Source organism: Lemur catta, chromosome 9, assembly GCF_020740605.2.
Source record: "Lemur catta isolate mLemCat1 chromosome 9, mLemCat1.pri, whole genome shotgun sequence".
NCBI classification, from domain to species: domain Eukaryota; kingdom Metazoa; phylum Chordata; class Mammalia; order Primates; family Lemuridae; genus Lemur; species Lemur catta.
The window spans coordinates 82,709,562-82,725,675 of NC_059136.1; the positions used below are offsets into that span (position 1 = coordinate 82,709,562).

General features: G+C 38.9%; 1 protein-coding gene across 2 annotated transcripts in view; it reads left to right on the forward strand.

Annotated features, from left to right (window-relative positions):
- Positions 1-16,114, forward strand: part of SLCO5A1 (solute carrier organic anion transporter family member 5A1) — a 139,038-nt gene that overhangs the window by 107,594 nt on the left and 15,330 nt on the right. For both annotated transcript variants that reach the window (XM_045560970.1, XM_045560971.1), the window contains exon 6: positions 3,151-3,349. In XM_045560970.1, the coding sequence (XP_045416926.1) occupies positions 3,151-3,349 (199 nt within the window). The remainder of the gene's footprint in view (positions 1-3,150; positions 3,350-16,114) is intronic.

A 16,114-nucleotide genomic window follows, 5' to 3' on the forward strand; every position in this document is an offset into this window, starting at 1 on the left:
TCTAATTCTAGACTCTAATTCTAGACCTACACTGCTCCTTTCTTTTATAGCCAATGTCTAGAAGGAGCAGTCTGGACTCGCAACGTCTAGATCCTCATGACTGACTACTCAACCCACTGCAGTCTGGCTTCGACCTGCAGGACACCCCTAAAAGTGTTCTTGCCAAGAGCTCCAGTGACACCTTGTCTCATTTTGACATTTCTTTCTGGACTTTTCAGAGGCATTTGACACCATTGTCCATTTACTCCTTGAAACTCTCTCTACTTGGTTTTCTACGGCACAGTTGTAAGGGCAATGACTACAGTTTATATTGTGTGCCACACACTATGTGCTGTAGCTACTTACAGAGATGGTGCATGTGATCTTCATTCTAATGGGGAAGGCAGACATCTCCATGATAAAGTAAAGGAATCTGGATCCCAGAGTTTAGGCAGCTCATGTGTAATTACATGGCTATGAAAGATGGAGTAAGGACTTGCCTTGACCTTCAGTCTTTCTGAACCCAAAGCCCCAATGTTTCCCCCTTATGACATCTCTCTTCCCCAGATTTCCTCTGGCCTCTGAGGCTAATCATTTTCAGTTTCCTCTGCGGGGTTCACCTTTTCGTGATATTCCATTGTCATTGGTGCTCTTCTGCATGTTGGTCTTGACACTTTTCTTTTTTTACTCTGTGTCCTCTTGTTGGAACATCCTATCTACGTCCTGAATTCAGCTACAGGTTATAAATCCCCCAGCCCAGCTCTTCCCTGTGCAGGTGCAGGTGCACCTGGGTAGGCACTCCTACGGGACTGTCCCTCAGGCCCTTCCCACCCAACATGTCTATGTGGAGGCCATCAGCTGCTCCCCGCAAGCCTTTCCTTCCCTTCTGGATCCTTAGCACCATCTGATGACGTGCACTTGTCCTTCCTCCCTCCGCGTTCTCCTTGTCTAATTTATTGTGCCATTGATGTAGGGCCTTCCTGTGTCTCACCAGGACCTCAGCAGTTACACTTCTCTTCTTCTAGTTTTGACCCCGTGTAAGCTGTCTTGCATCTCACTTCAAAAACCATCCTTGTGATACACAATTCCTCTCCCGTTAGCCTGGGCTCAGAATTCTTCAGGGGCCTCCACTGGCAGAGAGATCACCTGTGCTCCTTTCCCTGTGCTCTGCCTTACCTCTCTTCCCCGTGTCTTCCCACCTCCCTGCAGCTTGCATTCCACACTCTGGATATTTTAGACTGCTCCGACTCCTCCATTCTGTTATCTCATGCCTCTCTGCACACATTGTCCTTGTGCAGGATGTTCTCTCTGTGCTGGTCCACTGGACAGATTCTGTCTCATCTGTTGAGTGTCAACTCAAATACTGACACTTGTGTAAAGCCCTTTCCTATTCTGTCCAGGGAAGACTCAGATGCTTCTTTTCTTGTCTTCTCCCTGCACTTTGTATAATTATTTTATTGTACTCTACTTAGCTATTAAGTTGTTTGTTTCGCTTTTAGATTTTAAGGTTCTTGGGGCAGGCACCATGACTATTTCTTTATTTTTTACTATGAAAAATAACACACCCAGAGGTACATTAGACAAAATTTAGAGATAATAAATAATTATAAAGTAAACAGTTTGTAACTGTCTCAGTCTGTTCAGGCTGCTATAACAGAATTACCATAGACTGGGTGGCTTATAAACAACAGAAATTTATTTCTCCCAGTTCTGGAGGCTGGGAAGTCCAAGACCAAGGCACTGGCATATTTGGTGTGTGGTGAGGGCCTGATTTCTCATACAAAGCTGTCTTCTCACATGTGAACTCCCACCATGTAACCTCACATTGTGGAAGGGCGAGGTAGCTTTTTCAGGCCTCTTTTACAAGAGCACTAATGCCATTCATGAGGCCTCTACTCTTCTGACCTAATTGCTTCCCAAAGGCCCCACCTTCTAATCACCTTAGGGATTAGAATTTCAACATAAGAATATTGTAGGGACACAAATATTCATACCATAGCAGTAACTGTTACCCAGGTCATGGAATGCAGTATTTTCAGCACTGGAGAAGCCGCCCGGATCCCTTCCTGATACCACTCATTCCTCTACTCTCTTAGTTTTTAATGGCAATGACTTCCTAGGTTTTCTTCATAGTTGCCACATGTGCATATGTATTCCTAGACAATATTTTTTAGTTTTACATATTCTTGAATTTTATACAAATGTAATCATGTCGTGTGCGTTCTGTTGCATTTTGTTCCTTCCATTCAACGTTGTCTTTGTATGATTCACCCACATAGTTGTGTGTAGCTACATTTATTCTCATTTAATTAGGGTATAGTGGTACGGCATGATATGAATATTCTATGTGTAATGTATCTATTAATAGACATTTGGCTTATTTCCAGTTTTTGATTATTATGATGGTTCAGGTATTGTGTACATTTTCCTCGGTACCCATGTGCATGAGTTTCTTCAGGGTACAGATCCAGGAATGGAGTTGCTTGTCACAGGGTGTGTATTTCTTCAATTGTACCAGATTAATGCCAAACTATTTTCCAAAGTAGTGTTGAAGTCTATATCCCACTAACATGTTGGGAGTTTCCAACATGCAACATCTTTGCCAACATGTGGTATTGTCAGACTTTAAAAATGTTAACCAATATAATTGGTCTATAGTGGTTTCTATAAAATTTCATTGTAGTTTCTAAAAATTTTTTTAAAATTTGTACATTTTTATGGAATACATGTGAAATTTTGTGACATGCACAGCATGTGTAATGATTAAGTCATGGTATTTAGGATGCCCATCACCTAAGTATTTACCATTGGTGTGTATTGGATACATAACCTGTATGTCCCTCTTAGTAATGAGGTTGAGCACCTTTCATGTGTTTATTGGTCATCTGGATTTTCTCTTCAGTGAAGGACCTACTCAAATTTTGTTCACTTTTCCAGTGGGTTGTTTGCCTTTATTTTATTGCTTTATTAAAGTTTTCAATGCAATCTGGATATGAGTCATTTGTTGATTCTATGTGTTGAAAATAATATTGTACTATAAAATCACACACACTGAAAATGTATTGATCAGAGTGATTTTTGATTCTTCATACTAATGAGCAAGTAGAAGCCGAATAATTAGATAATAGTATACACCAGCTCAAATTAATCCTCTCCTTCTTTTCTCTCCAGGTGTTATTATTGTCCCCAGTGCTGGTGTTGGTATTGTCCTGGGAGGCTACATTATAAAAAAATTGAAACTTGGTGCCAGAGAATCTGCAAAACTAGCCATGATCTGCAGTGGTGTGTCTTTACTGTGTTTTTCAACCCTATTTATTGTTGGATGTGAAAGCATTAATCTAGGAGGCATAAACATCCCTTATACAACAGGGTAAGTACCTCCAAAGAGCCGTTTCCTGTCTGCACGATTGAAGAACAAAGCTCTGTGGTGTTTGTGCAGCAGTGGTCAGACCCGTGCGCCTCCCTCCAAGCTGTTGTCCCGTTGTCCCCATGTATGCTCTGTCTGTCCAAGTGGAGCACACTCTTGCAGGGCACAGGTCAGGGTCTCACCTTGGTCTGTGTCCCTTTTTACCCTCGCAGAGTGACTCTCATAGCATTCTGCTTACAGAAGATGAGGAGGAAAGGCTTATGGGATTATTGAAAACTGTTCCATTTTGAATGTAATGTTTTAAATAGGCAATATGTCTACATAGCTCAAAAACAGAACATGCAGTGAAAATCCAATGTACAGTGAACAGTCTGGCTCTTACCCAAGTCCCACATCCACCTACTTCTTCCCACTCCTCCAACCAAAGATAAAATAGGAAACCCCTTTAATTCATTTTGTTGTGTGTCCTTACAGGCTTCTTTATACAAGACACTAGGAATGTGTAATTTTAATTTTCCCTGTTTTATATCTAAAATATAGCATTCATACATACTTTTCTGAGTATTGTAAAAAAAAGATGTTAATATTAATAACATAGCTTGGCGATCTTTCTGTACCAGTAATAATATCTGAAGCAGAGCTGACCCTAGCATTGACCCTGTTGCCTGCCCATAATTCTTCTAAGGGTTTTATATACATTAACTCATAAGTCCACATAGCAACCCTATCAGGTAGGTGCTATTATTATCCTGATTTTACAGATGGCAAAACTGAGGCATGGGTCACCTGTAACCAGTGCAGTGCTGACAAATGTTTAACAAATGGCTTTGTAAGAAAAAAGCCCCATTCTGTGGCATTTGCCAATTTCTGAGATGTAAATACTGCCACCATGGCTGATTTCAAGCCACCAACTTGAAGACATTGAACACCGAATTGGGAAGAGATTCTCAGCCACACACTATAATATATAATGTAATATATATATGTAATATAATATTCCTATCCTACAAATATAACAGACTTCAATAGCCTAGGCAAGGTCATAGATAATAGTAAAATAATTAGAAGGTGATGAGTTTTAAATATTACTTTTGTTTTTATATCATTTAATCATATGTTTATATAATTTATTTTTTAATAATGGCTGTATTAAATAGCAGGATCTCTGACTATGTAACAGTACGATCTTGTCATCCAAGGTGGCCCTAGATTTGTAGCAATTTGCCTACAGAGTCCATGCCCTTAAGCACTACCTTTAAGGACTGTCTTGCATTCCATTTTATTCCATTTTGTAATTTAACCTGTCCCCACTTGATAGGCAGTTGGGTTGTTTCTAATCTTTAGTTATTAAAAACAATGTTGCAATGAATAGCTTCACGCATTCATCACTTCTGTTGTGTGTGTATATGTGTAGGGCAAATTCCCAGAAGTGGGATTGCAATAAATATTACCAAGTTGCCTCCACACGTTTTGTACCGATTGTTACTCTCACCAGCAATGGATCTGAATGTCGATTTCCTATAGCCTCACCAAAAGGAGGAGGAAAACTCTTCTTTGAGAGCTATGAAAACCTTAACTTTTATTTCTTAACTGTATGTAGGTAGGTTTGTCAGGATCTGTTCTTTTAGCAGAACTTCATTGTCCAGTTTTTGGTGCTTGGTGCCAACAAACACTTCTGTTTCCTTTGGATTCTCAGTGGGGTTTTCTAAGATGTGTTCCACCTGACATTTGAATAACAAAAGCTTTAATTCCATTTGGCCAACACAGAATGCTGGGGGCAGGGAGAGGGGTAAGGAATGGCAAATCAGAGCTTATTTTGGTTACAGAATACTGTACTCTTATTTGTCCTGGGAGTTATTTTTCCACGAAGAGTCATTGTGTGTGTGCAAGATGCCTGTACCAGGTGTGTGGCTTCTTGATGGCGCCTAATAGAATGGCATGGGAAATAAAGTCTTTACAAATTGAAGGGTGGTGTAGAATAAGAGCCCAATTTCTGGAGTTGAACCTGAATTTGGATCTTGACTGTGTGTGGTTGCTTCAGTGTAAGCCTCAGCATCCCCTTCTGTAAGACGGGGTGATATTGGCAGTAATCGCCTTAGAAGGTTGTAGGCAAGGATTATGTGTGTAACACATGTAAAGCTATCAGCTTGATGTGGGCACACACAAGTGCTCACTGAAGGTTAGCTATCATTATTAGTCATCACTAATAAATCAAGAATAATTTCTATTTCTATCAAATTATTTTTATTACAATTAGAAAACAAATAAAATTTCAAAGGTCATAATGAAGAACCAGAAGTCTCCTGACTAACCCTGATTCCCAGGGGCAATAATTTTAAATTCTTTTTCTTTGTCTCTTCTGGAATTTACCTGTATATTTTAAAGGAATGCTATATACATTAATCAAATTGAGAGATTATTTATGACCACCTAGCTTGGTAAATGGGCAAGGCAGCTTTCCATTCACAAATTGTGGTCAAAGCCTTTTTTGATATTTCCACCTTATGTTTATGAAACTTGTGTCATGATTAGATCTCCTCATTTGTGCAACATTGATTTTCCTGGAATTAATGATTCCCTTATTTTCATTTATTTTGTTTTCTTTGAATCTGTGTTTAGCTTCTCACGCGTTCTGAGAGCTCAGAAAATATCTCAGTATGATCTTCCACTGGTCTAAGAAGCTCATAGTTCCATTCCCCCATCCCTTGGAGTCATCTGTATGAGACCCTCAGATTTTGTCTTGGCTGGAGCCTCCTTCTAATTTCAATGCCACCTTCTCAGAGAGGTTTTCCCTCTCTCCCCAGTCTGGGGGGAGCCCACTCTCCCCTCACTCTTGACCATATCACTCTTCCTTAGTTTCCTCCTAGCACTTAAAGTTACCTGAAATTATCTCTTTTAATTACTTGCTTTGCTTTTGTCCCTTGTGCCTAAAGTATGAGCTCCTCGGGAACAGTTATTGTAGCTGTCTACATGATAGTTGCATCCCTGCCGTCTGAAACTGTGTGTGGCGTGTGCTGCATGAATGAATCAATGTCTCGGCACAGGACTTTGTTCATTCAGTGTACTAGGCACTTTCCGACATATGTTTTTGTTTGTTTGTTTGTTTTTGTTTTTTACCTCAGGGAAATTTTCTTCTACTATAGCTTTACTCATTCTCTCACCTTCATTTTCCCCATGTTCTTCCGGAATTCTGTTAGTCAGATGTTGAAACTTATGGGCTGGAGGCCGGGCATGGTGGCTCACACCTGTAATCCTAGCACTCTGGGAGGTCAAGGTGGGAGGATCGCTTTAGGTCAGGAGTTCAAGACCAGCCTGAGCAAGAGTGAGACCCTGTCTCTACTAAAAATAGAAAAAATTAGCCAGGTGTGGTGGCGCATACCTATAGTCCCAGCTACTCGAGAGGCTGAGGCAGGAGGATCGCTTGAGCCCAGGAGTTTGAGGTTGCTGTGAGCTAGGCTGATGCCACAGCATTCTAGCCAGGTGACGGAGTGAGACTATGTCTCAAAAAGAAAAAAAAAGTATTAAAAAAAAAAGAAACTTATGGGCTAGTTGCCTATGTGTTTAATGTATTCTCTCATATTTTATGTTTTGTCTTTTGCTATGAGAGTTGTTTTTTTAACCTTGTTTTCTATCTTTATATACCTTTTTTATTTTGAAGACATTTTCTTTTCTTTGTTGTGTTCTGAGTGTTCCCTTTGCACAGCATTCTGGTATTGCTCTAGGAGTGATACTTCTCAGATCTCTGCGCACATAGAATTAGAATTGTTTTTACGGCTTACATTTTATCATTTGGTTTTAAGGGTCAGTTTTTCTGTTTGCTTATTCTGGGCTCTGCAGGTTGACAACACTCTGCCCAGCACCTCTCAGGCGCACCTCCTCTGCCCCCATCTCAGGTACAAGAATGAGGGGGTTTTGTTCTCAGTGGTCAATGTCTGAAGAAGTAGCTGAGCTTTTTTTTTTTGGTTTTTCTGGGTTTTTTTTTTAGAGAAGAGCTTTCTGATGAATTTCTAACCCCTGCATTGGAAATGAGGGGGTGGCTAAATGAGAAAGGAAGGGCTCACTGACACGGTTTTCCGTCCCTCAGGTCTCCAGGGTGCCCCGCTATTTCCCCTCCATGTCTCGCTGTTGCCCGGCCTCATCCGCTGACTGTGAGCTCTGAGCCCTGTGGCGATTGCATCAGGCAGCCTGGCTGTCCCTCCTCCCAGGCAGCACCTGCCCATCTCACATCATCCCATGCGTATCTGTTTGCCGTTTTCATGAAGTTTGGTGTCACTCTTTCCATTTCTTTTTTTTTTTTTTTTTTTTTATTGGAACACTTCCTCTGTCTTTATTTTATTTATTTATTTATTTATTTTTTTATTTCAGCTCATCATGGGGGTACATAAGTTCAGGTCATATACAGTATCCATTTCTTTTGCTGCTGTGGCTTTGTTCCTTTTCATCCTTCTCTACTTAGATTTTAAGGGTGCTCTCAGAAGAGAGTGGAAGGCAGACTCAGTGTCTTACCTGCTTTTACACTGTAGCCTTTTAAAGCCCTTGCTTAACAGCACATGTGTCTCACCAGTCCTGAATCAACTGCTTCCGGACTCTCCCAGTACCACTGGAAAAGTTATGTGGCTGTGCTGACTGGCTCCATGACAAGTGCATGAGGTGCAGTCTTAGCAGACCCCGTCTCTGCTGAGCAATGTGTTTCCTTAGCCCCCGCCGCTTCCCTCCCTGTGCTGGTGATGGTGGCTCCTTTTTTTTTTTTTTTTTTTTTTTTAAATCCGTTTCTTCAAGTCCTTTATCTTACCCTGGTCTTTTTTTTTTTCTTAGCAGACAACTTAGTTTTCACATTAGTGAGAAAACGGAGTTACCAAGAATGAACTCCCTGAACTTCTCTCTTCTATCCCTTCAAACTCATTTATCTAAGACAGTTTTATTTTCGAAGGCAAGTACTGGCTCCATCATTTTCTAGTGTGTGTGACCTTGCAAAAAAATTACCTAATATTGTTGCGTCTTGGTTTCCTCCTATGTCAGATTTGTGATAATGTCAATCTCTCCTGGTTATAAGCATAACTAAAGTAAAACCATGTGGTTGAAAAAATTAAAATAATGCAAAGGATGAAAAAGTGAGAAGCCAATGTCTCCTCCCCCCATCCTCAACCTTTGGTTTAAAACATTCAAATATTTTAAACCAATGTTTGAAGTTTTGATTATGAGGATTATGTAAGAGAAGGTTCTCATTTTTCCTAGCACAGAGTCTAGCACTTAGTATGTGCTGAAAAAAGTTAGTTTCTTGCCCTTATTGGCCTTCTAGATCATGTAAAGCAACTTCATTTTCTTCTTTAAAAGATGAATGAAATGTCTGGCATCTACCTTTGCTCAGGGATGTTACTCATCTAGTGATGTTACAACTAGTAAGAACTTGATGTAAATATATACCTTTATTATGTAATACATGAATTATGGAACACTTCTTATTTAATGGTATTCAGCCGAGAAAAAGCAACCTGATTAAGAATGCTGGAAGCTTCTGGAAGGATGCAATCATTATAGTATTTGCAGTCTGACTTCAATGAAATTTATAAATTAGCAAAAGAAAAAGCCAGTTTCCGTGGAGAATTTCTCTGGCTCCCAAAGTACTTCTAGGAAGATAGTCTGGATGAGCTAGTGAAAACAGTTCTGGGTGGTGCAGCTGCACAGGCATGCCGCTTTTAGAGTAGCAGATACCTTTGTGTGAACAAAAGTGGGATCCTCTCTCCAAGCAGTGTGTGGGCCACGTTTCAGCTGTGCTTCCTTGGCTGGTGCTCTTGTGCAGTGTATGTGCTCAATGGTATGTGATTGGCCTGCCTAGTAAAAGCTATTTCTTGTTCTGCATGATTTTAAGACTTGCAAGTGGTATTTTTTTTTCTCTTTTAAAGTCAGTAAAGAGAGAGATGAAGGGAGTGGCAGTGAATAGAAGAGCCTTTATTAGGTACCTGTTTGGCTCAGGTGTGATGATTGACATTTAAAACATATCTAATGCTTACAACATCACTTTATATATTATTATCTACATTTCAGTTAATGAAACTGAGGCGTAGAGATTAAGTGATTTGTCCAAAGTCATCAGTTAATAAAAAGTGGAAGCAAATCTGACCCAGATGATCTATTTTAGAGTCTGTGTTCTTTCTGAACACCACACCGAGGTGCTGTTTTACCTTTCTGCTATAGAGGATGTGTCCATTTCTCTCAATACCGCCCTGGTTTCTGAAATTTCAAGACAGCCAAGTTACAGGCACAATGCGAAGTGCTGTATACACCTACTGCATTTGCTCGGTGGCTCTTAAGTCAGCCAAGCTAGGTTTCACCTTAGCCTTGCCACATACTAGCTGCATGAGTATGGGCAAATTATTTAATTTTTCTGTCAAAAAGTTAAAAAAAATTAAAAAGTTTATACAGTAAAAAATTACAATAAGCTAAGGTTGATTTATTATTGAAGAAAGCTTTTTTCCTCTAAATTTAGTGTAGCCCAAGTATACAGTGTTTAAAAGTCTACAGTAGTGTACAGTAATGTTCAGGTCTTCACATTCACTAACCCAGAGCAACTTCCCATCCTGCAGGGTCCATTTGTGGTAAGAGCCCTGTACAGGCATATAATTATATATATATAATTATATATATACATACATATATATGTATGTATTTGAGACAGCGTCTCCCTCTGTTGCCTGGGCTAGAGTGCCATGGCATCAGCCTAGCTCACAGCAACCTCAAACTCCCGGGCTCAAGCAATCCTCCTGCCTCAGCCTCCTGAGTAGCTGGGACTACAGGCATGCGCCACCATGCCTGGCCACCATTTTTTATTGTTTATACTGCATTTTTACTGTACCTTTTTTATGTTTAGATGTGTTTAGATACACACATACTTACCATTGTGTTACAGTTGCCTACAGTATTTAGTATAGTAACATGCTGTATGGATTTGGAGCTTAAGAGCAATAGGCTCTACCATAAGCCTAGGTGTGTAGTTGGCTGTACCATTTGGGTATGTGTAAGTACGCTCTATGATGTCTGCACAGTGATGAAGTCACCTAACTATGCATTTCTCAGAACATATCCCCATAGTGAAGTGATGCATGACTGAATATACATACAATAGAATACTACTGAGCCTTTAAAAAGAAGGAAATTCTGTGATATGCAACTACATGGATGAAACTTGAGGACATTATGCTAAGTAAAATGAGCTGGTCACAGATTCCACTTACATGACTTATCTAAAAAAGTCAAATTCATAGAATCAAAGAGTAGAATGGTGGTTGCCAGGGCTGGGGGAGGGGAAAAGAGGGTTACTAATCAACATGCCTAAAATTTCAATCAAGCAAGATGAGTAAGCTCTAGAGATCTGTCTGACATTATATCTAGAGTCAACAATACTGTATTGTACACTTAGAAATTTGCTGAGGAGGTAGATCTTATGTTAAGTGTTCTAACAACAGTAAAATAACAATTAAAAAAAGAAACTTCAGATTTGGGAATCTGATGAGTTTTCATTTTGAAAGCTCCTAGGAGTTCAGGATAAATCCTGGCCCTTTCCCAGCTCAAGTAATTACACTCCCGGCATCCACAATTTCCCTACAGTTTTAATTAGGAAATGTGTTGTGCTTCATCTTTATGGCTGCCAAACTGTATTTCACATAGGTGTGTCCTAATCATCTTGCAGCCAAAAGAGCTGACATTTACTGTGAAAACTGTGGCTTAAGTAATACTTTGTATACATACATTGTATAATGTAAGTTATTGCTCCTCACTCTGCCTTTTCTTCAAATAATTTTTTTAAATGGAGTTAAATCTGATGTCCGTATACAGACTTTTTAACTAGTGCTACGTCTTGACGAATCACTTAATAATTCTAGCTTTATTAGCTTTCATGTATCAAGTGTCATCTCTTTGATCTTAAAGTAAAACCTATTACATCATCTTCTGGTTTGGGGACTTGAACTACTGAGCCAAGACTTTTACAGGCAGGGGTGATTTCTTGAGCTACCAAATGACCAGGAAAAGTTTTCTCAGTTTTCTGTTCTCAGTAGTGACTGTCAGACAGGATAGTCCACCCAGGCCCACCCAGCTCCAGAATCTCAGAGGTTGAGATTTTCCCCTAAAGTTCTTCTCTGCGTGTAGGTTTATTGCTCTGTAGTATTCAGGCTTTAGAAATGAAATAGATACAGTCTCTGGATTCAGGCCTTTGCCTCAGCTTCCCACAGGTGCATTGCATCTTCCTCATCACCGTACCTAATCTTGCTGTCATGCAACATGGTGTAGCTAGACAGGGGAGCAACCCTCCCAGGTGACTAGCATTTCTGTCCAGGTCACTCCTAAATTCTCTAATTAAACCATCCATCTCCTCACCTGTGTCTCGTGGGCAGCTTACTCGACCTGAAGTTCTTTTGTCCGCTGTTGAAATCTTTTGGCACCACTCAAAATCTTTTATTCATTATAGATATTACTAATTTAAAAGGGATTTTCTGAAAATTAGAGGGAAAAGAAGTTTGCTTAAAGGATCTCAGGTATACATGCTTTTGGATTATCCTAGCTACTTTTATTAATAGGCTTAGAGTTCATTTTTCTAGCTATAGGTATACACATCCATCTTTTTCTTTGCTCTATCTGGAGACACAAACAAAATTCATTTTATTTCATTTTAGCAGTACCAAGGGGATATGAAGTATAAGCATATTTTCTTTCCACTAAGTTTTAAATTTTGTAACCAAGATATAAACAAATCAACACGAAGTCTTCAAGGCATATAATATCTCTTTAAACATAACGAGCCTTTTAATTTTAAAAACACCTGTGACTATTATTAAATTTAGGATCAAATTTGCCAGTCTATAACTTTTTATTAACATAGTTGATAGAAAAATGCACATCATGTAATGTTAGCAGGAAATAAAATAGAATTTAAAGCTCTGTATACAATCTTGTTAACAATATGTTATTAATGTTAATCTATATGTCCCTTGAAAAAAAGAGGAGAAAATACATTAATAGCATAATAGTGGGTATCCCTGGGTGGTAACAGTATGCAGGAGTTAATTTTTTTAGTCTTTTTGTATTTTACACATTTTCTAAAATGAATATGTATTACTTTAATAATAAAGGTATTTTGAAACCCCATGTAATGAACACATTACTTTATTAAAAATAATTCTGGATTTTGAAAGATATTTGTATGTGTTGTGGGTTATTATATGCAAGTTTCAAGTTATTCCTTGTTTGAATTTGTTGTCTACAAAGCTGAAGGAAGCTTTAACAACAAAAATAACAATTAGATACAGTAATTACAACTTCCATGAATATAGTCCTCTCATAAACCTATGCTATCACATATATGGTCACATACTGCCCTTTGTTAATTATTCTTGCTTTCTTTTCATGTAGGCAGGAGGAGTATTAATACCCACAGACAAAAGATCATACAGCTACTCCATGGCAGGCCTGAAACTAGATCTCAATCCAGTTCTTTTCCCACCATTCCCTATAGGAGTAAATTAGAAAATTATTTTTTCCTTTGTGAAAAGAAAAACATCATGGTAGCCTTTTGGACTTTTCATGTTTATGATTGTGTTCCTGTCATTCATTAACGCTTCTGCCATGTGTGGCTAGAGAGCACACCAATATCTTAGTGCCTGTTATGTCCCAGGAACAGTGCTGGACACCAGACATGCATTTACCCATCTAATCCCCCACAAAAACCATGTAATATAGACGTTTTGATCTCGATTTTAGGAATGTGAAACCTGAAGTTTATAGCATGTGTGAATTGTGGATATGGAATTGAACCCAGTTCTTTCCTGCTGTACTGTTTAGGAGCATTGAAAGCTGAGTGCCAGACAAACTGTATTAGAGCTTTCTCCAGGAAGTACAGGAAGGGGGATGAGCTACCCAGAAGACTCTTGCTAGAGAAAGCAAAGCTATGGACAGTTACACAAAGCTGCCCTGCTGGTATCCGGGCTTAAGGGTACACACTATGGAGAAAGATAAAACTGGTTTTAAATCCATTTCTGAACCTTACTAGCTGTGTGACCTTCAGCAGTACCTGTCCTCTCAAATCTTCAATTTCCTCATCTGAAAGATGTAGTGACAGCAATAATAATTATAATTCTCATGAGGCATGAATGAGGTAACTTGGAGATTGCAGTGCATAATTCATGGGGTAAAACTGGGGTTCTGCTAATGTTGCTTTTAAACGATGATGATGATGATTATAAACCTGAAGTTGCATAACTTTATATAACCAAGGAAAGATTTTAATATAAAGCCAAGAGTTTAAGTGGAGTTGAAAAGAAACAGTCTAATTGAAGTCTTCTTGCAGGCTGAGATAAATTGATGAAGATTAGAAATTATGAGAAAGATACCAATTTTTTGCAATTAATTAGTATATTTTGCTCAAGAGGCTTTTGCTATGTGAAGCATGTTCTTTTAATTCATGTGGCTTTAGCATAGTATGCACGGATTCCTACTTGTCATATCTTTCAATAGGGAGAAACTTAAAAGGAGACAGAAAGAAAGTTAAGGGACTTCTCTTTGATTTATAGAGACCAGTAAAAGTATGTTAGATGGGGAAGTTCAAATGTTCTTTAGGTCTTGGAGTAGGGTGATGGGACGCAATTGTTTGGGGGGTGGATGTGTGCTTTGAGGGCAACTGAATTTTTACATACCCAGCTGTGATGGCCCTATGGCAGAGGTTTTTTTGTTTATTTTTTTTTAACTTAAGTTTAACAACAATCTGTTTGTTGTTACATATTACTTTAAATAAACATTAATCCTTAAATGATTGATTAGTAAAGATTGGACAACAAAACTGTTGTTTTTACTTCTTGTTCCCTTTTTTATTATTTCTCCAAGGCTGGTTTGTTTGAGGCCTCGATGATTGTGGGGCTTATTATTATACTTGTCATAGATTTCTATTCTATAAAATTAGCAAGTTTATCAGGTAATCTTAGAGATCCCTTCCATTTCTCTAGCTGTATAATTCCATGATTTTATAGTAAGGTATTATGTGTGATTCTCAGGCTTGCGGCTTGGACCATGCTGTTATAAAGTATTTGCAAGTGAGGTCCCATGCCTTACTTGAAATTAACACTTACATTGATTCATGAGTTACTGTGAGCCTCTTATTTGGAGGACTGTCTTGTCAGAAATGCTTTCATTTGTTGAAGAGGTGATACACAGTCCCTTTGCAAAAGGATAAATGCGGCATACAGTAAGCAGACCTTGTACATTTTATGGCCTGTGATGGGTTCACTTTAGGCTATGAGAGATTGTGTAGTGGCACTCAGGTTTAAACACTTACACTATTATTATTAATAGAATCTAGTCTGTTTTCTGGAGAGTGAATGACAATCAAACAAGACGTTATTACTCTTAAAAATGATTTTCTTTTTAATTAGTATAGTGTAAAAGATTGCCTGTGTCAGCAGCTTTCTTTTTTGTGCCCTCATTCCTTTTCCCTTAATGACTTTTTCATGAATGCCCACTTCCTTTCATTGCTATTTATATTTGTTGCATGTATTGATTTTTTTTGAGCTTTCTTTCGTATTGTATCATTTCTTCACATCAGACACCATGATCTAATGAGAAAATCAAACATACCAAAGGATGACCTGGGACACATCAGACACCATGATCTAATGAGAAAATCAAACATACCAAAGGGTGACCTGGGACTGTGCCTCTGTTTTCTAAATTCAGGAAAGCTTTCTGCCTTCCTGAAATCAGTGCACTTAGTGTGCTTTGAGTATCTGTTAATATTTGCTTTAGGTTCCTTTCTCTTGAGTGGACAGACTCATAAAGGAGAGGTATTTGGAATCTGTGGCTGCCATAATGAGTGCAGAGCATGCTGTTAGTAGGAAATGCCATGTAACTTCTGAGTAGCAGCAATAATAACCACTGCTATGGTATTAAAGCCTGTCATTTTTAGTGACTAAACATGCAGATATACAAAAGCCCTTTAATTTGGTCGTGGCTTGTAGTTTAGTTCTTGAAGTGCTGGTGGAGAGAGCACTAATACACACTGAGTACTTTTCATGTGATAGCAGTTAACACAGCACCGACCAGCATCATGGTGAGTCACTTGGGTTCATTGGCCTCCATTTCATCATGTGTGGAATGTGATAGTTGGTCTGGAACAGGGTTTCTCGTCCTCAACACTGTTGACATTTGGGCCAGATAATTCTTTGTTGTGGGACGTGGGGGACTGTCCTGTGCATTGTAGGATGTTTAGGAGCATCCCTGGTCTCTGCCCACTAGATGCCTGTAGCACCCTTCAGTTATGATAACCACAGCTGTCCCCTCGCTTTGCCCAATGTCCATGGGGGCCAAAATTGCCCCAGTTGAGAACCACTGGTCTAGAATCATATTTTTTAGGTATATTCAAACTTTAAGATGGTATGATATTAAGTTTATGAACACACTAATAATAATTATCAAAGTCTTATGATAATTTCTTTCCTCGGAGTGACATGAAGAAGAGAGTTTATTTGATGTTTGCCTTATTAGAAGCCTTTCTTGGTAAGACTTCAAATTGCTTTGAATTTGTTTCTCCCATTAAAATTTGGGGACTCAGGTATCAAAGTGTGAAGGAGGCCACAGGAGAAGATCCTCTGGACAAACAACACTTAAAGTTGATAGATTAATACCTATGGTTGGGATGGGCCATACTACTGGCTAAGTGGTACTAACACAATCAGTAAAGATGGGTCCTGGCACATGACAGACATTCCAAAGTATCTGTTGAATGGA